Genomic DNA, 26,265 nt, shown 5'->3' with positions numbered 1-26,265 from the left:
TTTTTTGGAGGGGAAATTAAAGAAAAGGGCTTTGTAGCCCCCTGGGATATCTATCAAGGGGTCACCACAGTGAAATTCAGCTTCCTACGATGTTCTGGCATTTCTCCAGGCTCTTCCTCTGGCATATACCGTATTTACATGATTGCAAGTCGACCCCTCCATATCGCGTGACAGGGAAAAAAGAGAGAGAGCATGCACGAGGGCGCATTCGATAACGAAAATTTATTAGTAGCTGACATGGTCACTGGACTACTGGTCTTCACAAGTGCTGCCATCGTCATCGTTGCTGCGGTCCCACAGCACGTCGTGGTCCAGCGAAATTTCACATTAGGCAAACGACCGCACCACGACATCTTGTGGAACGGCAGCCCACGCCGAATGCGCCCAACCACACGCAGCCGTCAGGGAGGCTCTTTTGACAGGTCCAGTTGGTGTAATTTCGCGGTCTTCTGCTGCCAGCCACTCGTTGTACTCAAGGCGGAGCAGGGCCTTAAAATTAAGGCGAAGGTCCGGGCTTGTTTCATGACCATGTCGCACTTCACTGGCAGGGACCGATCACGCATTTCAACGACGTACGCTGCAAGCTTAGCCTACACCTCCGGAAAGCGTCCAGACTTCGGCATGTGGGAAATTTCTCACTTGCCGTCACGGGTGAAAATTTCACTTCACTACATTCGCCACTCTCGCACCACCCGTTCAGAAACATCGAAATTATGGCCTGCTGCGCAGTGATTTGTTTCTACGGCGTAAAGGATGGCAGCCCTCTTGAACGCTGCGCTGTGAACGAGTGCCAAACGATTAGTGGGCCTAGAGCACTCATGACGACTGGCGAAGCATAGAAGTAGCACGTAGTCGGCAGTCAAGTGGAACGCGTCAAACCAATGCCAATGCCTTTCAACAGAGAAAGAGAAACCCGCGAGTGGTGTTTGCTCTTCTATGAACTACCGATACTCCCCGCAAGCGCCGCTGTTCTGAGGGTGCCGCCACAAATGGGAACAGCGGCGCTTCCATCAACTATCGACACCTCCCCCCCAATGAGTGTTGCATGCACTGTAAAATTTGCAAAAATGTTGGAAAAACCCTTCCGAAAAGCGAACAAACACGCGGGATAGCGAAAAGATACAGGTAGGGCCATAGAGCAAACATAAAATTGTAACTGTTGTAGCTCCCGTTGGCCTCGCTTTTTTGGCGGGGCCATATTTTGGTTTCGTAAGTCGACCCCCCAAATTTAGACTTCCAAATTTTAAAAAAGTGGTCGACTTACAATCGTGTAAATACGGTGCATCAACCACCTGGTTAGGCCTCAATAACTAACTAATAAACACATATGCGTAAAACTTTACAGTTCCAGATTGTTCGGTGGTGTGAACGTACCCTGAAAGTTTCATCCGGATATCTTGAAAAATAAAAAAGTTTGGTCTTCAGGGTAGCCTCCCCCCTCTTAAAGGGCCCCTCACCAGGCCACACAGCAAACTTCGGTTATATGCTGAATGTTGTAGTATCCTCTAGGGACTGCTCTGCCGCAAACATTTTTCAACTTGGCTCATTAACAGCCGAGATAGAAATATTTCAGTGCCGCAAACTGATGATTTCAGGAGGCAAGCTCCACTGCCAAGCAAAACACCACTTGCCTCATCTAGCCTCTGCAAGCAAAATTCCTTCCCCGCATTCTCCCATACCAGACCTTGAGGCTGGTATGGTCACTGGCCCCACCTTCATTTTGTTGTTCTTGCTTTTTTGTGGCGCGACACGCTTCCGTTGATGGCGCTGCGCGTCGGTGGTTGAAATTGTCTCGTTTTGCCCGCTGTGCACAAGGACACCTGACTAGAGGCATAAGTCCGTGCTGCACCAATACTGAGGAAAACAAGCGGATCACAGAGCATGACCCCGTCCGTGCTGGAACACGGTAGAAAATGGCATAGTTTCGGTGTCAGAACTTGCGACTGCGTGACGTGGAACAAGCAGATGAAACGGAAGTACATCTCTCTTGCTGCGGTGCAAAGTAACAGATAACAGTAATAAAGCAACAGATCACACAGATAACAGACGTTGCCTTGAATAATTTTCGAAGTCGCATGTCACTATAAGCGACATCACAGTGCAAACACGTGTACGTAAGTGCACTAACACGTGTACGTCATCCCCCAGCTTGGAGCGTGGTGCCCACAAGGAGAAGGGCATGGCAAACGCTTTTACTGCAGGTTGGTTCTCTCCCTCCTTTAAGATAGGAATGCAGACGCAGCTCTGCATGTCTTTCTCTCTCTCTCTTTTTTTCAGGCTATGCTCTTTCTCTACAAGGTGTTCTGCCAAGAAGTGGCACCAGGTAATATTTGATACATGGTGGTCGTGACGTTTATCAGCGCTTGCTTAAGCAAAAAGCATAGCCTTTGGGATTCGCAGCTATTACTTGGAAGAAAGCGTCGCTGGGATACGTGTTTGGATGCCACCTATACATACAGTGGAACTCGGCAGCATGCAGCCGGTGCAGCTATGAAAGTACAATGGAGACCAACATCGCAGCAGGTTGTGGTGTGTTTCGCAAGTGCATTTTAGTGCGCAGATCTTGTTCCTGTAGCGAGCGTCGTCGGCTGCTCTCTTCGGATCATGAGGAGAACGATCCCCAATCCACGTACCGTGGATTGGGAAGTAGCACTTTGAACAGCTGTCTGCGACCGTCGGCGAAGTGGCGCGGGGACCATTTTTCTTTGTGCCATGCATTGTGGGTAGGCACAGTCGGCGTGACTAACGTGCGGATGGAGCAAGAACCACCTCGACGTCGGACCGTGTCGGCTGCATCCAGTTACATTGGCTGTGCCAGTTGTTCTCGCCAACGTGATGTAGAGTGCGCTCACGCTATGTTGGACTATATACACGCCTTAACCTAGCTATTTTTTCCCTGCCTTTCATTAGTTCAAATTTTGTAGCATCCCCGCAGAATTCTAATTAATGAGCTTGTACTGCATTATGACTTGTAAAATCAATTCCCTATTTCATCCACTCCACCTGCATCTTGTGGTCAGAACAACCATCCTTCCTACATTTTACACAATTGGAGATGTTTCACTGTTTCATTCTGCTGCTTGTAATTCAATAGTCGAATGAACTGTCTTTGTTTTTCTGTTATAGGTAGACCTTGATACCCGCACACTTGGCATGTCAATTTCTTACACTGCTGTAAGACAAATTCCACTGGTTGTTAACCCTCTGTCACGATTGTACTATACAAATTGAATTCTACCCTACACATCCTGGCACTATGCAAATTGACATGCAGCATCAGGCAGCTTGTGGATCAATCCAGAAAGCAAAACTTTTCTGCACCAGGCTGGTCAAACTAAGGCTGTGCTACCTATTTCGTTAAACTGCAATTTACACCAACATTGGAAGATCACAAGCAAGCCATTATAGTCAAAGCATCCAGACATCACTCTCTATTTAGAACATCAAACCCAATAAAAATTAAGACATGCACAACAGTAATACAGTTTCTAATGCAGATGTAAATATTAGTGTTTATTTTAAACTTATGCCAATAAAATGCTTCTAGGGAGAATGCAGCGTAATCTAAACATCTGTTAAGCATACACTCAAAGCATCCAGACAGAATCAGAAAATCAACCTTTTTTTTGCACTCGGCGTTTTATTGCAAAATAATACTCTCACCTTTGGAGAGCTTCCAGAAAAACAAGTTCATGACGCACTGCGTCAGTACATTTTCTCATCTGCACTAAATAATAAAAGCCATAAGAAAGTGGTCGCAGCAGACTACATCACAGTTGGGTGTTTGCCAGGGGGTGCAGCACCTCAGCCCTGTCAAAACTACTGATCTCGACCCAGCCAATGACGCAAGAAGCAAAGGTGATCGCGAATTCTAGTCTGGATCCATGGAGCACTTACTTCTCGCATCTTGAAGAAGGCTGCACCGGTGAGCAAGCTGTCACTACCCGCCTGGTGTTGTGGCCCAATCCGTTCAAGCTGCAATGAAAAACAAATGCAGTTCAGTATGACGAAACACGTTTACAATTGCACTTGCAATCCACAACCCCATGAAACAAACATGTATACTAATGGGGCCTGTATTTGAACATCATTTAGATGAATTTGAGTCTGTGACGAATGATATGGCTTCATGCCACGTCGACAATATCTTCACATAGGCGGTACAAAATACGAGAAGCCAGCCACACTTTTGCGTGCACTCTGCCCCCCGTGGCTGATCGCGTCGCCCGCAATGGGATGCTGCTATCATGGAAAGTGCTGGCAGCAGGGAGTGAATGCTTTGCCTGCTTCTCGCTCCAATGGGTCACTGAAACTTGAGATTATGCAACCTTCAATACTAAACGTGCGGGAAGACAGCTCACATGATGCCACGCCGACTCGGCACACCCAATCTTTGCACATGTGGCAGATGTAGTGAAATATCGCTAAGAACACCACATTAACGAACTTTTCAGAAATCCCCTGCTAACTGCTTATTGTTTCAACGTAAAAATATTTCAGTACTATGAACCTCAGAATACCAAACATTTGAGAATAATGATTGTTATTCAGTTTCCCTGCGATGTTAAACAACACCTCAGTATTACAAACTAAGCTAGACTGTAACCTTCCTCCAAAGGAAACTGCTTTGTTTTACTAATAACGAAATTCTCAATATAACGAAGTAATCTTTTTTTTTCACTTGTCCATAAAGCACTACATATTTAAACCTCAATATAACGAAGTGTGCTTACACAGTAAAAACTTGTTAATTAGAAATTTCAGAGAATTCAAGGTAGCCACCAGAGTCCTTCCAACAATGTATTGAAAGCAATATGTAATGCACCCCACTAATTCACATTGAAATTTGAACTCCACACCATCATGGATGGGAAGAGTGCCAGTGTGCGGGAGCACATTGGCGATGCCCACGGTCCTTTGTTTAGGCCTGACTGGAGAGATACGAGTTTGCGCCTAGCCAGGCATGGCGCCCGCCTCTTTTGCAGGTCTGTTCTCTCAAGATATTCAAGATAAGAACGCGGACACGGCGCTGCATTTTTTTCCCCTTTCTTTTCCCCCAAGTTGCATCTTAGAGGTTATGCTCTTTCTCTACGAGGTGTTCTGCCAAGCAGCAGCACCAGGTAATGTCTAAAACATGGCGGCCGTGATGTCATTGGCGCTCGCAGTGACAAAAACCATAGCCTTTGAGATTCATGACTGTTACTCAAAGGAAAGCATTGCTACGAAACATGTTTGGATCCCACCTATTAGCCCCGAGACATTAGGAGAAGGACTCCCGCCTGTCATCTGCTGCAGTTCGGGCAATGCTCGGGCACCTTTTGCAGTGTTTCCGTTTGTTCGCTCTCGTTCCTCGTGCTTGTATACTTATGGCGGTCGTCTCAAATATATTTTTGCAACGTCTTCGTTTGCGAAAATTTATTTAAAGAGCTCATTTCTTAGACCACAATACGATTCTCATAGGCAACGCTACAGTGCCAGACCAAGGAACGCAGACCAGCTCATTGTGGGTTTTTCATGTGCAAATGTACCCTTTGCAGCAGTAGGTCACGTGAATAAAATCACAAAAGCAAAAACATAGCACATAGTTAGGATATCATACCTGATGCGGTGTAAGAAGCATGTCACAAACACGCTGGCTATGTATTACTTCTATAACATCTACCGTGATTTTAACCTACTCAAACATGTTTGCTCATGACGAGTAGTCCATGGTATAATATCCAATTTTTGCATTTAGTAACGGATATGCTCAGCACTAACATAAGGATTTAACACTGCAGTTCAGATTCTGCCAGCACAACTTGCTTCTTTAACTGCTTATCAATATATATTTACCCCATTCTTCACCGGTTAATTTTAATGCCAGTAAATTGAAGTAAAGCTGATTGAGTCTTGCAGCAGTTTGCAGTACAGGGAAAGGAATGTATCAATATATATTCCCTTTTCCACGCTGCACGTGCAGCTCACTTGAGAAATATACTGGTGCTTGTTGCTTTTAATCTGCATGGCGAACTGACACCGGCTGTTCTGGCAAAGTTTTTGAGTGAAAGGTGCCTTTTGGACCATATGACTGCAGCCAGCAAGAAACCGAATCCTCATTCCTTTGTAGTATGAGACATATTGAAGATGTATTATTCCCCAGTGGAGGTCAACCAAGGAGGTCAAGTGAATTCATGTGAAGCTTGTTCTGTCTTCTTTATGACGCGGGTATACAAGGTTTTCTTTCATGCACTCACGAACCGAATAGTTCTTAATTTGTATTGTTAAACAATGCAGGATCAAGACATGGTGAGGCAAAAGGCGTTTGACTTTTCCTTTTCATGGCAGCCCAAGCTGCCCTGTAGTGCCTCGAGTATACTTTAGGCATTGCAATTGGCGGTAAAAAACTGCATCATGGTTTTAATTCGAAGTTGTATGACCACCATTACAGTTTTCTCACATCAGCTTTGCCATACCCCATTGTCATTTTTTCATACAACTAAGTTATAACAATTATCCGTTATAACAAGTAATTTTTCGTGGCACTTGAATATTGTTATAAGTGGGTTCGACTGTAGCGCAGAATGAGGGCCATAGAATAAAGAACCAACTGTGAGGGAAGTGCGAGCAATCAGAGAGCAGTGCCGGCAGCGTTGTCAGTGCAGTTGGCGCGGTCTGTTCATGTTTCGCAGGCTGGTGTGGTGCAGAGCTGTGGGCTCAGCCCATTCGTGTTTGGGGGGTGGAAGGGCAACGGGGGACATGCACATGAGGCTGGCTTGCACTTCTCATGGAGAGAAGCATGCGGCAGCAGTTAGGGTGTTGGGCGATCGTGCAGCAGCTCACATTTCACTTTCCATTACCTTTCAGCACGGACACACACCAATCAGACTTCATCATTACAACCGATAATGCGGCATGGAGACATTTTAGTAAGAAGGTTATTTCCCCATAGAAAGCATACAAACATTGACAGTGCAGCAGCTTTTCATTGTTATAATCGATACATTGTTAATACCGGTATCGTTATATGTGGGTTCGACTGTTCAACGCCATACCAAGGGGGCCAAGAGCAGCAAGTTGCACATGCTTTTCAACCAAGCACTGAGGTGCTGGCAATGTCTGCTTTCCTAACCAATCAGTGGCCAGGTGCATGCACTCCCTCCTTTTTTAATTCGGTGAAATTTTTAATGAAGAGCCAAGTTGTGCCAGAGATGGTAATCTTCAGGTGCAAGTATAAATAAGAAATGTTATAGAATTTGCAATGTAGATCAGTGCATAATGCCCACACAAGTGCCACAGACTAGTCCGGCTATGAAAAAATAATTTTTGTGCTGCTTCATTAAGGGGGGACGTGGCTTTGAAAATCAACTTCCTTATTTGTTCATGGAATTTGATGAAAATTGGCAGAAATATTTAGAATATCTCCCTGATGCTTCCATAAAAGTTTCAGAGCGATATCTTGAGAACATTTTATTGAACTTAATTGAGCAGAATTGTTTTCCCTCATACTTTCTGGAGAGCCTGGGGAACTTAAAAAACGTGACAGAAGGCTTGTTAAGGACTGACTGCATAGCTAAATGTGTGCTGAAGGTCGTGACATTCTTGCTTTTTTTTTTTTACAACACAGATTTTTTGGAATGCCATCTTTTATGTTACGTTCGCATCAAGCACACTTTTGGGCTAAACAAACAGCCATATCGTAAACTTACGAAGGGTCAACATAAGAAAGCGAGAATGTCACGACCTGCACTGTAGTCCAAGGAACGTGACAAAAAAGAAAACGGAGTCAAAATATGTTAAACAGTAACAAAGAAGTCAGGTCCAGAAACTGAGCAGAAAGACAAAAACAGTTTTGAGATAAACGGCTCTCAAAGTTTCACCTCCTCTTCAGTTCTCTAAAAGGCACAAAATTTGTAGTATTTGGGGTGTTTTGTGATGTGGGGCTTGTACATGTGGCCTCTGGTCTGGTGTGCTTTACATATTTACACACGTACATTACTAATAACCACCAGGAATGCAGTCTAATTGCCTGCTGCTGTTTAAATGTCTTTTCAGTGCCCCTTGAACACTGTCGGCCAAGGAATGACTCCGAGCACATTCTTTTTCTCTGCGTTTGTCCTTCTCAGCCATCCGTCTGTTGCTCATTGGGCTGGGATTCAGGCTGAGGTCGTTCAGGATTCCTGTCGATGTCCTCCTGTCGCTTTTGCACGTGGCTAGCATAACCTTCTTTTTCAATTTTAATGTAACCGTAAAGAGCCTCTTGTAAAGCAAGAAAAGTGCGGCTGTCGCCATCAAGTAACACTGTCGTGTAGCGAAGGCCATTTTTCATGAGGGATTTCTCGAAAAGTAGAAGGACAGCTTGCACCCCCATTTCTCCAGCCTTCTTGTCTGTGTTCTTTTGGCATAAATGGCTAGCCCTACAAGCTGCCTACATTGGGTCATTCTTCTTTGGTCCTCGCTCACAGCCAGCACAAAAATTGCTTAAAACAACATAGTCCAGCACGAGCCCAGAGAAAATTTCGACAACTGCACCTACCCCTATATGGGATGAGTGTCCACGTGTCATCCACGAACCATCAAAAGATATGGCGATGTTAGCATTCCCCCAAGTTCAGTACTGTACAGTTTGCTGAACCGACTGTGCACTTCCAGTCATCACTTCTTCAGCTGCACGAATTGCTGCAGGGGTCAATTTTTTTTCACGTAGTTCTGCCACATCTTGTTGTGGAGACTATGGTTGAAAATGTTCATCACCGAAAAAGTATCATGAAGTACTGTCTGCTCGTTCCCAGTGCACTGTATAGCATGCGCTGTCAACATATTTACAATGAATGGGTTCACCGTCTGATCGCCACTTACCACTTACGCGCGGCGAGCTCCACGCGGACGCGATGTCTCCGCAGTTGGAACATGAGAGCATAAGTTTCACAGCGAAACCGTATTCTCGCTCACCTTTCTTAAACGCAATGTTGCCGCTATCCCACGCTGTGCACTTTGCAAACCTCAAAAGCTGGCTTTGCAGATCCAAATTGATGATCGTGAATGCCGTCTCATCAAGCGCACTGTCGACCACGCCGCTGTCTCGGTTAAAACAATCCGATTTCACATTCGTCGCTGCCATTGACGCGAGTTCCTAGAGTTTTTCCTCAGTTCGAATCCTGTTCTGCTCGACATCGGAAGGCTGCAGCATCACCGTGTCCTGGCGGACACGGCCGCTGTCAGCTTCGCAAGCTGGCGCACACGGTGGACCCACGCCGTTGTTGCCAACTTCGATGCCTTGTCCACTCGATGTAACCTCTACATCGCCTTTCGCCGCATCTTGGGGAAGTGTGACAACCTTTAAAGTTAGCAACCATTGATTTCTTTCGCTTTTTGCCGAATTTGTTCAGTGTATGGAACTTTCTCGCTGACCTGGGCATTGTTGCGTTTTTCAGTCGCTGCACGCAGTTTTTCAAAATGGCATCTCAGAGGCGACGGCGGCGCGCGGGCCAGCTCGCTTAGCAGACACCAGCCAGCTCCGCCAATCGAGTGGGCGCGGTCTTCTCACGTGGGTTCATTCAGCCAATAGAGAACAAATAATGTGCTTTTCTTTACTGATCTATTTTGCACCATCAAATGGGCGAAACTGAGTGCCGGTGGCGGGAAACTTAAGCAGGAATTGCAGCTCTTTCAAACAAGACTGAGATGGCAGCGCGATAGGCAGCGTGAAACGGCAGCTGCACGATGGGAAGAAAGGGCAGTTTTGGGGTTCATTTTGGCTTGAATTCAGTTGGAACACATTGTGCAAATTATTATTTCGCCAAAAATATTGATTCAAGAAACGAGAAGCTTGGCAGGTAGGTAGAAAACTAGCAGTAGATTTCGAAAATAACACTTCCAAAATCTCTATTTTTTTTTTTCAAGACCCGTGCCCCCTTAACCATTTTTTGCAATGCGAAAGCCCCCTCCCCTCTAAGTAAACCAAGCAAATTAAGGAAAGGTACTCACCTCCAGCTGCTCAGCCACCTCCTGCAGACCTCCTTTCAGATTTTTACAACTTTTCATGAGGTACTTAACATCGTAGATGGCCGGAAAGTAGATTCGCAGCAACTCGAAGAACTCAGACTCCTCTGAAGGCAGGTTCTGGTCCGTCAGCAACTTCAGCATGTAGCCAAAGTCGTATCCGCTGCGCACAAGGTGAAGTGTGCATCAGCGTTGCCCACCCCCGAGGACAGTGCTGCACCATGGCAGCGCCACTCTCACCTATGAAAGGAGAGCCACTTCACGTTGTCGGAGAGGACCACTCCCGATGTCATGAGCAGCTGAGCAAACTCGTATGGATCGATGCCCTCTTCGTCGTGTTTCTTGAACTGAATGCCAGAGTTGGTAAGCAGGTCGATGGAATCCTGGGCATACATGTCCTCCCTGCAGCAAAGGGAGTGAACAAAAGCTTTCATAGAATGACAATGAGCCGCACATTCACTCTCTTGCAGCAAGATTTGTTCTGGGGACACATGCCTAACTTGAAAATACCTGTGACATGAAGCAAAACTTCAAATGGCGCTTGCTGAGCAAACAAAGGCACCAGCCTTGGACAAACTTTTTTATGTTCAGTTTCTAACAAACCAGAATTAATGTTTCAGATGATCTGCAGCCAGTGCACTACATGTCTTCGCACTCTATTACATGGTGTTCCCCTGGAGGTTGTATAGACCGGCCCTCAAGTCTAAGGATCTGAGTTGACAACGGTCAACCAGCTCAGCCTGGTGCGTTTCATGTGTCTAAAGCAGACACTCGTTCGGTCTACACTGGGAGCAAGACTGAGCGCTGCAAGAAGGCCCAGAGTAGAAGGCAGGGGTTTAATAGATGGCTATGCTGGCATTGACGAACTGTTACGCCCTATCCGCACGGTGCGCGCAAGCCGAAGCTACCTTAATTCAGAGGTGACAACAGTATTAGTAAACACCGAACATCTTGAAGGGGCAGCGCAACATGTTCAACCAGTACTAACTCACCCAGGGTTCGTACACAATATTTGGCTGAAAATTCAAGGACATTTCAAGGATTTCAAGGATGCAAAAAGGCAGAATTCAAGGAGTGTTAGCGTAATTTTATTTCCTCACATGACTTAGGAAAGGAGCCCTATTTTCGCATTAATTTCTCTTTCAAGAGCTGTTATCTCCGCTTCTTGGCTGTTCGGCGGAAACTGTTGGCCTTGACAAGACAAGTCAGGTCATATTTTGCTTCGGCGTCTTCCGAAAAGCGATCCGCTGACTCCTGCAAGCACTTAAAGAGTTTTTTTGAGCTTTGTCTTCTTCTCTTGCATGCTCTGCAGCTCTAGCTCGAGTTCTTTTCTCTTCAAGGTTACCTGCTGTGCTACAGCTTGCTTCTTCTGTTCGTCCATGTATAACGCATACCTATGCCTGGCTTGGCGCACTGATGACTTCAGTTCTTTCGACAGCGGAACGTTAAGCAGCCCACCGTGGGTTTTCACGGCCTCGCAGATGACTCGTTGTGAGATATACGAGAGCTCTGCCATATTTTCGACCGCGATCTGCTTGTTTACACTGAAACCTCTTTCTGCTGACGCCTGCCCATGGCTAAGCAAGAGAAGGACCTTCAGTACTTCCCATAACATCGAGAACGCCGGGTCATGCTTCAAAAGGCGCACGAAGAGAACGTCAAGGCGTTCCTGGTCTCTTTCATAGTTTTGCAGTTCATGCCATTTTTCTTGGCAGAACTGAATGTACTGCGCACACACAATATCGCTCTTGTGCTCAGAAAGAAGCTTGCTGTCAATTAAACAGTTAAGAACAACTTTCAGCTTTCCAAGGCACATTTCTGTCTTTGACATCGCTCTGGGGTCAAAACATGACAACCCTCGAACCAGAGGGTACCTAATAGGACTTCTCTCTATGATTTTCAGGATCATGTCACACAATGAACTTCCGACACTCACCCCTAAATTCAAGAACACACTTGGTACTCGCTTTTCCGGTTTTTAAGGTCTTCTCAGCCACTCGTCCAACGTCCACCTTCTCAAGTGACGTGTAATTGGCAGTATCATGAACATCAATTCGCAGCAGTTTCGTGATGCTCGTGGCCTCTGTCAACACCGAGCGCTTCATGAACCTTGCAAGGAGGCTCCTCAAGAGAGTTTCAAGCTCTTTCGCCAAAAAAAAAAAAATGTCTTTGGAGAATCACTCTGAAAAACAGTCAAGAAAGGCTGCACAACCATTGCAACGTTTAGGGAAACGTTCAGTTTCGCAAGTGCAAGCTGGTCCTTTAGAAAATCACTGACGTTCTCATACGCTCTACATTTCGGCAAGGGTAGCCTATGGTCGCTCACTGCTTCGGTGTAGTGCCTCAAATGCTCCCATATAGCCAGGGCTCTCTCCAGTACTGGCACGTTCTCGAACCAACGGTGGGGTACGAAAGGAAGTGGAAAGAGCTTGCTCCTTGTTTCTTCAACAGCCGGTGCATCATGGAAAAGTGAGAATAAGCTCGACAGAAAGGTGTGAACTGGCCAGCTCGTCACATGCATTCCTGCTTTGTAAGCATTATGCACTGTGTGCAAGCGACATGAGCCAATATCCAAGCACTGAACTTGAAAGTCATTCTTCATGTGCTGCTGTAACTTGTTGAAAAGACTCCAGTTGACATTCGGACCGTCCATCGAGAGCTGCACAATCCTGCTCAGGGGCAAGGACGCGAGTGTTTCCGCCAACTTCTGCATAAGGTCGTCCACTGTGCTGTGACCCATGAATGTCGAAGTAAGGTATCTGGTTGTCACCTCACAGTTGTTCCACAATCTGACGTGAACATCAAGTTGTTTTCTTTGCAGGTATTCATTCAAGGTTTCGTCAAAAAGCACAACAAAATTGTCAGACTTCTCCATCATTTGTTGTACCTGCGAAGTGAAAAATGGGCGCAGACCGTGGCACGCGACGTACGCGCATTTTTTCTCAGAGCAAGTGAAGCTTCTCGCGACCTCGCTATCCGGAAACATCTTTTGGAATATCTGGGAAATGGATCCACTGGAGCTGTAGAAGTAGTGTGACGACACAACTTTTATCGTCCACAAAATCTCGGCTTCGATCACGGAATCATGCTTTCTGCAGTATTCGTCGCAGCCCGAGATGAAGTTGCCGTGGTTTCACGCTTACATGGAGCCGCGGACGTCAGATTTCCCGCTTGCACGAAACTTGCGACGGATGAGCAGCCCTCACCTGCTGTAGTTTTGGATCGGTGCTTCGCGCCTTTCTGGTGGCTCTTCAAGGCAGATTTCCCCATCGTTGCAATGTCGACCGTCTTCTGACATATTGCGCACTTTGCTCGATAAGGATCGCTTGGTTCCGGTCTCACCCAGTGACCGTAGTCCGTATGTTGCAGCTACGCAGGCTGAAACTTGCACTTCCCGCCTGGCATCTTGTCAAAGCAAACACACAACGCCAACGCAAACTTCACTGAAATGGCGCGCACGAGGCCGAGAGACGGTCTAACTATAGTGCATAAAAGAGCACTCACTAGTGCAGCGAGCGCGGGTGTCGCGGTAGCACCGAGAGTGATGCCTTCCGCCGCCAGCCGCTTGGTGCGCTGCACTACGAGACTGTGCCGGACATGCTGAGGCATGGGCGGACTTCAGGCGAGACACGACGCGAGCCTCCCCATTTGCCCGGCGATCTGCCTCTGTTATGTTCTTGTCTCCATCCGCGATACATTCGGGGTCTGCGGACGCGCTGGGTAATGAGAGGAGCCGTTTCATTCCACGTCTCTGTCTGGGAAATCGCAGTTTCGCGGCCTGTTTAAGGTTTCTTTAGACAGACGAGCGCACACATAGACGCAACACACCCACTCACAAGAAGAAAAGACTGCAACGAAAGCGGCAGCAAGGCGCGAACTGAACTACGCATTGCAATCAACGCATCGCAAACGAACGCGAGCCGAACTCCCCACGGTTTAGCATGGTGCCGACAGGCATCGCCGTCCGGTGGCCCACGGCGGCAGGCATCACTGCCCGTGCCAACGTCGCCCGTTGCAGATGCTCGGTGAACGGTACACTAGAGTATATTCTAGGCACTATAACCGACCGAGCGAAATGCCTCGCATTGCATTGGATTTGATTTCCGATCCATATTAGTTGCCAGACGACGCAGGGGCTGCGGGATTTAAAACCGAGACTTCTTGATGTTGCCCTTTAGTCAACACAGCTTGTTTTCATGGGCATTCGTAAGCGAAAGGGCCTTTAAAATGAGCTTGACTTGCGGAGGTACGTCGTTAATTTTCTCTATCGGAACAAATCCCACGGGATTTTCAAGGATTACAAGGAGCTCACGGGTATTCAAGTAGTTTCAAGGGCCCTTGAACTTATACTGTCAATATCAAGGATATTCAAGGGTTTCAAGGGGCTGTGCGAACCCTGAACTCACCCAAATGTTTATTCTTCTATAGAAAATGATGTAACACACCACTATATGGGAGGATGGCTCCCAACGACTGTGCTACCAGGGCAATATTCCTTTAGCTACATAGCCTCCAAGGGTGACTCAGTGCAGTACAACAATGCATGTGAATGAGCTGCATCACAGAAGCAACGAAGGAAATATGCAATTGCCTAAATGGCGGCCGGCGAAGCAAGCCGAACGCGCCGAACTGGATTTTTTCTTCTCGCAAGTACATTGCGTGCGTTGAAACAGTTTCTCCTGTATCAGTAATGAATAATATCTTTAAAGGGCCCCTGAAACGGTTCGGACAAATTTTGTAGACGCGTAGGGTACAGCTTAAGGGGGGAGGCTACCCTGGAGACCGAACTTTCTTATTTTTTAGGATATCCAGATGAAACTTTCAGGGTAAGTTCACACCACCGAACTATGAGGAACTGCAAAGTTTCATGAAGATATGTTTATTAGTTACAGAGTTATTGAGGTCTAACTAGGTGATTCACGTATATGCCTGAGGAAGAGCCTGGAGAAATGCCAGGACATCGTAGGAAACTGAAATTCACTGTGATGATCCCTTGATAGATATCCCAGGGGGCTGAAGAGCCCTTTTTTTTTTAATTTCCTCTCCAAAAAATTTTAAGACAACTTTGAATTTGATGTAGCCAGTAATGACCACATTCATCAAAACTTAATTGCTTATTATAAATTAACTGCACCAGCTTTCAAAAAAAGAAGCCTGTTACCCCCTGGCAGAGTCATTCAGGAACAGAATAAAAAAAACGGCATACAAATCTGATGAGCGGTTCTTGAGATATCGCCTTCCCCAGCACCCCTACTAGCGAAAAAATCCATTCCGAGAAAATAGGCCTTAAAGTTGAACACACGTGTTTTTTTATTAGAAAGCTCCTGCGGAGCTTCTAATTAGCTCTTGCGGCTCCAGGCACACTCAGTGTGTCGGATTTTCGACAGGCGATAGCCGAAAACAGTTCCGCCGCTGAAAAGCGTCTACGCAGTCGGCACTCGCTGCGGGAGATCGGAAGTTCGATGCTCGTACAACACGCATATCACGCTCCCGTGCACCCAACATCTGCACTGTCTTGGGCTTTGCCGGCATCGCGTGCAGCGAAGAACTAGCGAAAAAAAAAAAAAAAAGCTGAGCAAATAATCTAAAAGATAGCGCAAAGCGCTGAGCAGCGCGCAAGCTCATGTTGAGGCGGACGGAGCAAGGGGCAGCAACGACGCGAGCGCGGCATCAAAGGGTGCAGCCGCCGCCGCCCGCGCAGCAGCCAATGGCAGGCGCGCTTTAGCCCGCGGGATTTGAGCAGCCGCCGCCGCCCGCGCAGCAACCAATGGAAGGCGCGCTTTAGCCCGCGAGATTTGAACGCGCTGCTCCGGCCAATCAGCGCTCCGCATCACATCGCGGGAAAACGCCAATAGCGCCTCAACCGCGCCGACGATGCCATTTTGCAAGGCAGCAAAACAGACAATTCACGGTCAAAATGACACCAAGATGGTGCTGGCAGGCCGCATAGGCCGGGAATGGCGTGTGCGCAAAGTTTGATTTCATTTCGGCATTTGCGCGTCTTGTGGGCCGCGGTGGCCTTAAAGGTAGCTTTTTTTTTACTTGTGCGGTTTAATTAGGTGCTGATAATTACAGAAGAGGTAATTTGAGACATACAACCCAAAAATATTTTTTTTCAAAAATATTTGAGAAATAGAGAAAGAATCCACGGTCAAAACGACACCAAGATGGCGCGGGATGGCCGCATGGGCCGAGAATGGCGCGCGCGCGAAGTTTGACTTCATTTCGGCATTTGCGCGTTTTTTGGGCCGCGGTGGCCTCAAAAGTAGCGTTATTTTTGGTACTTTACGGTTGAATTAGGTGCTGATAATTACGGAACGGGTTGTTTGTGAGACATACAACCCAAAAATATGGTTTTTCAAAAAACGACTTTTTCGCGATTTTTCGGTTTTCAAGGGCCGCGTCCCCCCTTAAGTAGAACATTCGCACCACAATTTAAGTGAAGCGTTACGTATTAACGGAGCTACAAGCGATTAGAAGTTACCCTCCTCCCCAGCCATGCTTTTGCTCCTCAACTCGTTCGCCGAGCGAGCGGGGCTAAGCTCCGCCTTCACTGGTCCTGCGTCACGATGCGACGTCACATCGTCCACTTCCGGTGGTTTTGGAGCCCGCCCCTGCCCGCGCGAAATCTCTCCGCTAGCCGCTTGGCTGTCGACCCCAAGCGAGAGCTATCGAAGCAGCGTGCGTTGCGAGCATTCTGTCGTAGCGCCGAACATGTCTGGTATTCCGTTAACCACAGGCAATCTGGTCATTTTGGCAAATGACTGGAGGCATAAACTCAAGCTGATGAAGGAACTTTGACGTAGACGTACGTGAGCGGCCTGATCGGTCTGCACGGTCCAGACACTTGTTGGCGCAGCGCTTAACCAGCCAAACAAAGCGCTAATATTGCTCTAACCAAGTGTAAAACATTTTAAACATTTATAAAAACAACATGTTGATGATTACACTCCTGCGAAAAATACGCACCAGCAGCAAAGAAGAATACGCTTCGTTGCTGCTACTGTGTATGGTTGAGCTCTATGCCCCCAGGTGGCTGCACCGTGCAGACCATTCACATTTGCCCTTCTGCTCATCTCGGCTCGTCCTGTTACGGCACAGTCAAGCGGCCAGACCCTGTCCCCTTGCGCTTACGTTTGCCTTAATACGGGACTCGCGAGACGCTATTGCGTTAGTAATCTTCCGGTGTAAAGTGACGGCCACAAACGCGCAAATCCTGGCGCCGATCGGATAGCGGCAGCCCGATGCGCAGCAGCCAGTTCGCTCGTACGCTGCCTTGCAGAGGGACATGATGTCGCAGCTTGACATATTGCCAGTCGCTACGTTTGCAGTCCACAAGGCAACAAAGTCGAATCATAGTGCTCGCGAAAAGACTGAGACCAACTCTGGCCGCGGAGCTCTCGTTCAAATGGAGTACGTTGTAGCACAAGCAGACGACACTTGCTGTGTGCCGGAAGTGCTTAAGTGTACTGAAAAATTGTTCTTGTGCATTCTCTTTATGCTACTTTCTTTTTATAAAAACAAATTAACTAACATTCCAACTATTACGAAGATCATTTGTTTACCATAAAGTTGGAAAAATTATCGATCACGTGCCCTGGTCAGCCAATCGGATAGCTCGCCCCACTGATGTCATATGGGTGATTTCCGTCATATGGGTAGGGGCGGCTTAAAATTCCGCCGAGCAGTGCGCTGCGATCGGCAGCGATGTGCATTTTTAAAACCTTATAATAAATTACACACTTTACGCAGAGCACTTAGATGTGTCAATTAATTATCAGAAGGACCTACTCTAACGACTCAGTACGTTTGTAGAAAATCGTCAAAAGCGTCAATATCGGAAAGTTTGCGGCAATAACGTAGCCATGTCCACTTTGAGGGGACAGAAGCAGATGGGCGCGCTTAGCTGCCAGTGACATAGAAACACATGGTCGGCATGCTGCGGAAACTGCGGCATCTGTCTTCACTACTATCCTAATATGGCACGCTTCCGCTAAGGGTGGGCGAATATCTTAGTTGTGTTACAAGCGTCGGCGTAAGAATAGGGTGCACTTCTAATGTATCAGTGTAAAAGTGGCTACTATCGTTGCCACTCGCGATTTGTTGCGTGCCCACGAGTGCAGATGAGAAGAACCGAAAGGCGCTTTTTTTGTTGTTGTTGACCACAACCATTATAAAGCTTACATATAATAAAGACAAGTTTGGTTGCAGCTTTTTTTTAGTCATGGAAGTGCGGAAAGTAATGAAATGAGGCATCTACTTAAGAATGTTTGGTGCGTGGTTTGTCAAGTCGTTCACGTAGCATTCGACAGATGGTAAGCGCGATTAATATTAGCTAGACTTGGCACACGACATATCGCTGTGTCAAGTTTGGGGTGCGATCATTACACGGGAAATCTTTAAAAATCAAATTTTGACAAAATTCAGGGGTGCAATCATTATGTGAGTGAATACGGTACTGTATAGTGCGGAATATAGGTCGAGGTTTTTCCAAAACATATTACTAAAAGTTCACCCCTCGACTTATATACCGGCCCTTGGCACAACATGAATAGTCGTCTGGCCACATGTAGGGGCGCAGACCTTTCGGCATCCGCATCGTTATCGCCCCCTCCGTGACCGACGCAGCCCAACTCGCGGGCGCCGCGTAGTTCTTTATTCTATGGCGCAGTGCACCTGGAGCTCAAAGACAGGGTGACGGATTTCGTCCGCAAGCATCATGCCAGATCTTTGCCAGTGACAGCAGAACCCATCCGCATCAAAGCTATTGAGATCGCCAGAGAATCCGGACTGCCCAAGGAACAATTCAAGGGCTCCATTTATTGGGTTCGTCGCTTCATGCGACGCAAGAGATTCGCACTTTGACGGCGCACATCAATCTGCCAGAAGCTGCCAGAGGCATACGAGGACAAGCTGGTCGAATTCCAGCACTTTGTTACCCGTATCCAGCAGCCGCATGGTTACACGTTGGGACAGATCGGTAACGCGGATGAAACGCCGGTGTGGTTCGACATGCCGTCGCCCACCAGTGTGCGAATGTGGCGCAAAAGAAGTCAAGCTTCTTTCTACGGGGAACGAGCATTCGCACTTCACGGTGATGCTCGCGTGTACTGCAGACGGCAGAAAGCTGCCCCCATACATAATATTCAAGAGGAAGACGCTGCCGAAAGAGGCTTTCCCGCGGGATGTTGTTAGCGTGAATGAAAAGGGCTCTATGGATGAGGCCCTCATGCTCAATTGTATTAGGACAGTCTGGAATCGGCGACCCAGCGCACTCCTGCGGTGTTCGAGCATGCTCGTCTTGGATGCCTTTCGCGGGCACTTGACTGCAGGTGTGAAGCAGGCACTCCGCGACGGGAGGGCGGAACTCGCCGTCATTCCGGGAGGCATGACGTCAACACTTCAGCCACTGGACGTCGTGCTCAACAAGCCCTTTAATGACCGTGTCCAGGAACAATATAATCAGTGGATGGCCGGCGACAACCCGACGACCCCAACCGGCCGGCTGCGCAGACCGCCTCTCGCCACTGTGGCCACATGGGTGTCGCAAGCTTGGCGCTCGCTGCCCGACGATATGGTGGTGCGGGCATTCAAGAAGTGTTGCATTAGCAACTCCTTGGACGGCACCAAGGATGACATGTTGTGGGACGCAGCCAGTGAAAAGCAGTCGTCTTCCGACGAGAGTTCAGACAGCTCAAATGAATGAGCAGGTGAAGAGTCTGGCGGCACCACTAAATAAAACGAAGTTTTGTGCCTTATAATTTTTATGTTGACTTCTTTGCTTCAATGTTAGGGGGTCGACCTATATTCCGCATTATACAGTACATACTGTTTCCAAACTCCGGCCAACTACGGTTTAAAGAGGCCTCACTGTATTAGTGCTTTTGCTGAGCCAATGTGTGATACGCCACCAAAAGCAACATCTCGTTCCTTCAGAGCAAACTGCACCATGAAAAGGGTCCAAGTCACGGGCTTCGTATGGCAGGCCCAACCCGTAAAATTCAGCCTGTGCAGTGCTCTACTTTCTGTATTAGTATTTTATGACTCCAGTTGCAATTTAAAGTATTTAGAAGGGACACGCAATATTTGTGCACAGAACAAGCCTTGTAGGGCAGGAAACCTTTCAAACTCCGCTGCCCCAAGGCACCCATAACTTATGCAAATCACAGCAATGTTGACAGCAGCAATAGCGCACAAACAATTCTGGTCAAACCTCAGTTAAACTAAAAGGTATTTATTGTAATTCTTTCTCCCACTAAAACGCTATATTTTTGTGCAAGATGGCAGAGACTTCAAGCCTTGGCACTGTGTACCATTGATTGCATATAGCAGCAGTAGTACGAGCAGTCAATGAGACTTCGGTCACTTGTGATGTCCACTCACGTGAGACTGAACTTGAAGTTGAACTGCCAGGTGGAGTAATTTGGGGGGGTGTTGCCATGTTCGTCGAGAAAGGTGAGGCCCAACTGGATGATCTTGAGAAGGTCCACATTGCAGCGTAGCAGCTGGTACTGATAGTCTGCTGTGCTGCGAAACTCCCCAATGGGCCGTGCCACCACTCCCGGAAACTCGGTGTCCTGCAATGTGCAAGTGCTATAGGCAATGCTGCTAATGACTGAGAAAGTGAGAACAGCCTCACACTGCACAAAAGAACTGCCATCTTTTCACTCCCCAGTCTCTCGCATGACTTAGATATATTATACAAGAATGAAGTAATCTGCAGAGAGGTTAGTGCGCTGAAAATGAAAGAAGTAATCACCACATTCTCAAGTGGTTTGCAAAATGAGGCCAATGCAAAACAACCCTGCAACAACTCCCTTGATAGGTGAAGCGGTGCCGCCTCCAACAACAGTGCCTCTGGAGGACGAAGCAGACAAGCCAAAAGAATGCACTCTCTCTCGGTTGGGCAAGTTGCCACAGCCGTTGCTCTGCTTGCCACTTTGCCTTCCCTAATAAATGTAGGGGCGACACGTGTTCCTACAAAATGTATGAACGGTGTTTGGTATAGGCCATCTCCCTCACAAACCTTTTCGAACAGCAAGTTCTTAAAATGTGCCTTGCATGAAGAGAAATATCCAACAATCAAATGCTACAAGAGCCATGACAACATTCACCTCTCTTGCCATTTGTAGTAGTAGTAGTAGTGCACCATGCTCATGTCTACTCATGCCCACAATCTTTCGCGTGTTACTGTGCCACCCATTGGTATCGGCATGGCCTCAAAATTTTCTATGTGGCCTGGTCAGAGGCCCTTCAACCAAGTTGCACTCAACAGCATCTAGTCATTTATGCGACAAAAGCGACCTCAAATGCCTAGGTGTATTGCTCCTCAATGAGGTAAAGTTAAAGCAGGGTTCCATAAAGCCTCATGTAAAATGATGGGCACTTGTGACCTATGGCGTAATGATGGCAGCAAATGCATATCAGCTTGCTGACCACACGTTCATACTAATGCTCGTACAGTAAAACCTCATTAAATAATACCTGCTTAAACAGTAGTTTCATTTTAAAAGTAGTAAAGTCAAATCCCCGACTCAGCAGCCATTGAACATAATGTGTTTTGTATCCGCATAAACAATACCAGTTTACTGCGTACGCATCGGTTAAAACGTAGCATTTCCCCTTTTCATCGCGCAAATTTGGCGGTGCGTCGTCTCCATCGGGCGGCCCGGCAGAACAACAAGCCTCAGAGATCGAAAGAACGGCCTCCAAGCGCCCTGTGCGTTTGCGCGTGAAGCCACATCAATATCAACGTCATTTCGTCGCCGTACTAGAGAGCGTTGTGATGTCGTGCTAGCGAGGACTCGCGTCATGCCGAAGCTCGGAGAAAAAAAAGACGCCGGGTGCTCAGCATAGAAGAAAAATTAAAGACATTGTCCGTGCTATCGAACGTGACACGAAGTCGGCGCTGGCACGCAACAGGGATCTGCTGTTGACTACGGTGTGTGGCATTTGGAATGCGAAAAAGTTGCTCGGCAGCGCTGCGGTGACTACGAAGAGATGTCGGCTACGAGGTTCGACTTTTCGCCATCGTTGCCTCTGTTTTTGCCAAAGTGTTGACTAGCGACAGTGATGAGGACGACACGGAAAGCGACAGCTTGGGCGATTCAGCCCCGACAGTGGCAGAAGCTGCGCGATACGTCAGCCTCATGAATGCAATCGTCGCGACGAGAACAGGAGCACGATAACGTAAATATATTCCAAACGAAAAGTATTCTAAACTCCGGCACCCGGCAATGAAAAAGGCGCCCCGGGACTTCTGCAGCACTACTGTGCGCGTGCACGGAGAATACGTAACGCCAACGAGGAATCTGCCATGCGAGTGTTTGCCGAGAAGAGGGGGCTGGCTGAAAAGCTGGCATGCAGCTTCAGTAAGTTTGTCGTCGCTGTCGTCCGGTCAAAGGGAATAAATACTGCATGTTTTTTCCCCCTTTCATCGCACTCTTTCCGAGTTCCGTTTTCGACAGGTAAGTGGGCGATCTCATGCTATTTCGCTTAAATAGTACTACCGTTTATTATGTACTTTTTTCCTAGCTCCGGCCAACTATTGTTTAACGAGGTTTCACAGTACCACTGAACACTTGGTGCAGGCAGTTGGAAGTTTTGCGACAAAAGGAGCAGCTCCTGGAAAATGTCTTGCAGAATTGGTAATTAGTGCTATCCTAGAACTGCACAAGAACAATGCATCAGTGATGACTGATCAGTGATAGGGCTGGCAACAACAGATTTATGTGGATGATGATGATGTGTGGTGTTTTATGGCGCAAGGGCCAGGTTTGGCCAAAGAGCGAGTGGTAATGTTGACGACGTATCATGGAAGATGCGACTTGGCTGTAAAGTGGCCTAAAAATAGTCGCTGTAAAGTGCTTAAAATCTACGTGCTATGAAATTATGGCGATGACTAATGACGAATACTATGGACATTAAAATCCATCGTAGAAGAATGATGCAAAATAGAAAATATATAAGATGGTAAAATTACTTGGAGCACTGCTGCCTCGCCAGAGCCCTTGAAACACAAGGGCCTAGAGGCATGTGCTGTACGAAAGAGCTATCACAGTGGCATCCTCTGAAGAGAGGAGACGCTACGGACATGTGGGGCTAACAACATGCAACACAACATCTTTCAGAAAACTTAGGACTGCGTTGGCGTCAAATAGCGGTTCTGGGCCGAGTAACTTTGCCGGATGAAGGGGGATCTGCTGCCGGTATGCTAGAGGAAAATGTTTCTTTCTCTCAGATTCGGTTGCCCGACACTCCAGGAGGACGTGGAGGATCATTTTCAGTGAGTAAGAAGTTATGTGTGCCAAATGTGTGTCCTATTCTGAAGCGACAGAATAGGACATCTGTTCGCCGTGATTTTGTTATGGAGGGCCAAGAACCTAACTGTGGCTTTATCACGTGCAGTTTGTTATTTACTTCTGCGTCCCACTTACGTTGCCAGTGGTTTCGCAGTTTCCTTCTTAAAAAAGGCTTCAGGTCTGTGACAGGGACCGAAGCAGTAGGATTAACTGTATGCAATGGAATTGATGTGGCCATCTGGTCTGCTAGAACGTTACCCTCGATGCCCCTATGTCCAGGCACCCAGCATATAATGACATGCTGGTTAGACATATACGCTCTACAGAGAATGGAATAGAGCTCAGTAATTACGGGGTTTCTGTGTTTACAGTGCGACTTCAAGGCTTTTACGATGCTTAAGGAGTGTAAATAAAATTGTTTTTTGAATATTTGATTTTCTGATATGTTTCAAAGCCGACAATAGTGCATGGGCCTCAGCCGCAAATACAGTCGCCGACCGTTTATTCGGACCTCACGGGGACTGCGGAAATGTCCGAATAAACAGGTGTCCGAAAAAGCAGATTAAGAAAAAAAAAAATGAAATCCTTTATTTCCACGCACTTATTCGGGCTCGGCAGTAGGCTTGAAGAAATCGTGAATGCGCCGTTGCATGCTGTTCAGTTTACGCGCAATCAGATAAGCCTGAATCTCGGAGAGGGTCGTACGGTCACTATAGGCGCCTGCGACGGCAGCGTAGCACATGGTGCGTCAACTTCGGACTCTGTCATCGTCCGGCGGTGCAGCAGAAACCCGACGAATGATCTCGCCGTCGTCGAGTTCTGCGCATGTCAGTACAGCGGTGTCAGCACCTTTGAAACTGTCAATGAGACGGTGTCCGGAATCGCAATGCAGCCACTGCGCAAGTCTCGGCAGAACATTTTCCGCGTCGGTAGGGAGTACATCGCAAGGCGACAAATCTTAGGCCTCCCGGCACACGCTTGCCGGCATTCCGCAGCGCAGTCTGCGCGGGCACTGTCAGCGCCATTAGAGACTTGACGCGATGTTTCCGTATGCCGCGTTGGATCACCGAAACCTCGACACAGCACACAAAGCAAACACCACCATGCCAACACCAGTCACACAAACGAAAAAACGCGGCCGGCTCGCAGCGTCGTGCATGAAGAAACAAATCAGCTGCTGGATTGTCTTGACATGGCTTACTGAGCTGAAACGGGAACTACTGCAGAGCCACTCCATCGAACTAGGCAGAAACGATGATGATATGATGATGAGCAGGGATTTCCAGTAGCGCCACTTCGTGGGGCAGCAAGGAAGCTCCGTTCAAAACAAAAATGGCGTTCAGCAAGTCGAACCATGCACCGGTTAGAGTCGGTGCATGGTGCTCTCGACCGAGTTGGCTCAAGGAGTGTCCGAAAAATGAGACGAGAGGTTGCAAGGTGTCCGAACTTTCGGCATTTGTTATACATTATGGTCTATGGGGAGAATGGCGGTGCCGCGAAGCTGACCGAATAATTGGGCATGTTTGAATTTTTGGAGTCTGGAAAATCGGTCGGCGACTGTAGCTGTCTACTAATTTGCTATCGCAATTGATGCGTCACCTTTCGGGCAAAACTGCGACTTTTTTTATTTATCGCAACTTTAGTGCAATGGGAGTAGATCTTTGTTTTTCCAAATTAGATAAAGTTGTATTTCTATATGAAATAATGAGGTGCATGAAAGGACTCTACTTTCTTTAGGTCATGGCAAACAAGTGCACGTTACAACCAAGGGGGTGCGAGAACCTAGTAATATGGTAAATTTCTATTGTTGGAGCCTGATCTTGCTATTACTTACACTGGCACCTGGCCTTGTAGTAGTACCATTAATCCTTCAAAAACATTTCTTTCCAGATTATCAAGAAGTCCCTCGAAGTCCTGAATATGACTGAGCAAAATGCTCTCGAGAAAGGTACAAAACTACTTGCCTCACAATGTTGTTGTCGGCGCTAAACATTATCAATGATCTGTTCGATAAAGGAGCATTTTACGTGTTGACCGCCAAGCTCAACAAGGAACCCTCAGAGCCTTGCTTCCCTCTAATTTATAATATAAGGAGATTTTGTAATTCTGCTCTAATGCGTGCAATTTCTCTTTCAGTGGCACCTTGGTCTTGCACAATCATCTGCAGACGAGTCACACCCTACTGTCAAATTTCTACCCTCTCAGTGTGGAAGATGCATTAAAGACTGCTTGAAAGGTCTATTGCTCAAACAGAGCCAGACTGCGAAATGAGATGAAGGCTAGGCTCATGGAAAATTGGGTTCTTCTAATTTTCCTGAGCAAATTAACAATGAGCACAGCTACTTCAGAGATGATATAGACGACAGTGTGGTGTACTTCTTATCCGAGTGTGTTGTACACAAAATCAGCAAGCATACAGAATGTCAGTTGTGCCTGCAGGCTATTAGCACGGCATTTCCAGTTGTCGACGCATACAGTGGAATCTCGATGATACGATCACGGCTAATACCAATTTCTGGATGATACGAATTTTTCCGTGGTCCCGGCCGAGCCCCATTACTTTGCAACATGCTAGAGAACGGTTGTTACGAATCAATTTTCGACCCGCGTCGGTTGATACGAAAATTACCGAAGACACTTTGGAAATTCTAAAGTGTGCTTGGCGAAAGCCAGACGCTGCTGCCGTCTGCGCTCCGCTTCCCTCGCTTTGGTGTTCAGCGATATCGCCTGTCACTGCTGCCGCTTTCGTTCTGCGTCTCTGCTTTTCATACCCGGAGATCTAATCAGTCGCTGTTGGCGTTTCCGTTCTGCCTCCCTTGCTTTCGCATCTGGTGACATGTTCAGTCGTCGCATGCGCATTCGCTCTTTGTTGAATCCGGCGTCCGCTACCGCTCCCCCGAACCGCTTGGCGCGCAATCACTGGGCCGCTTCGGAGCCATGCGTCACACCCACTCGACTGCAACGAGACGTCTGGCGAAGGAGT

General features: G+C 47.4%; 1 protein-coding gene and 1 pseudogene across 2 annotated transcripts in view; both read right to left on the bottom strand.

Moving 5' to 3' along the window:
* The window catches only part of LOC135920181 (CCR4-NOT transcription complex subunit 7-like), a 64,987-nt gene that overhangs the window by 26,645 nt on the left and 12,077 nt on the right, over positions 1 to 26,265 (bottom strand). For both annotated transcript variants that reach the window (XM_065454330.1, XM_065454331.1), the window contains exons 3-6: positions 20,365 to 20,558; positions 10,222 to 10,383; positions 9,967 to 10,144; positions 3,898 to 3,975 (exon numbers count right to left, since the gene is read on the bottom strand). In XM_065454330.1, the coding sequence (XP_065310402.1) occupies positions 3,898 to 3,975; positions 9,967 to 10,144; positions 10,222 to 10,383; positions 20,365 to 20,558 (612 nt within the window). The remainder of the gene's footprint in view (positions 1 to 3,897; positions 3,976 to 9,966; positions 10,145 to 10,221; positions 10,384 to 20,364; positions 20,559 to 26,265) is intronic.
* Positions 11,087 to 13,781, bottom strand: LOC139057067 (uncharacterized; annotated as a pseudogene).

The sequence above is a fragment of the Dermacentor albipictus genome, chromosome 3 (genome assembly GCF_038994185.2).
Source record: "Dermacentor albipictus isolate Rhodes 1998 colony chromosome 3, USDA_Dalb.pri_finalv2, whole genome shotgun sequence".
Taxonomy (NCBI): Eukaryota; Metazoa; Arthropoda; class Arachnida; order Ixodida; family Ixodidae; genus Dermacentor; species Dermacentor albipictus.
The sequence above is the reverse complement of the archived record's forward strand: the minus strand, read 5'-3'. Positions and strand labels throughout refer to the sequence as shown.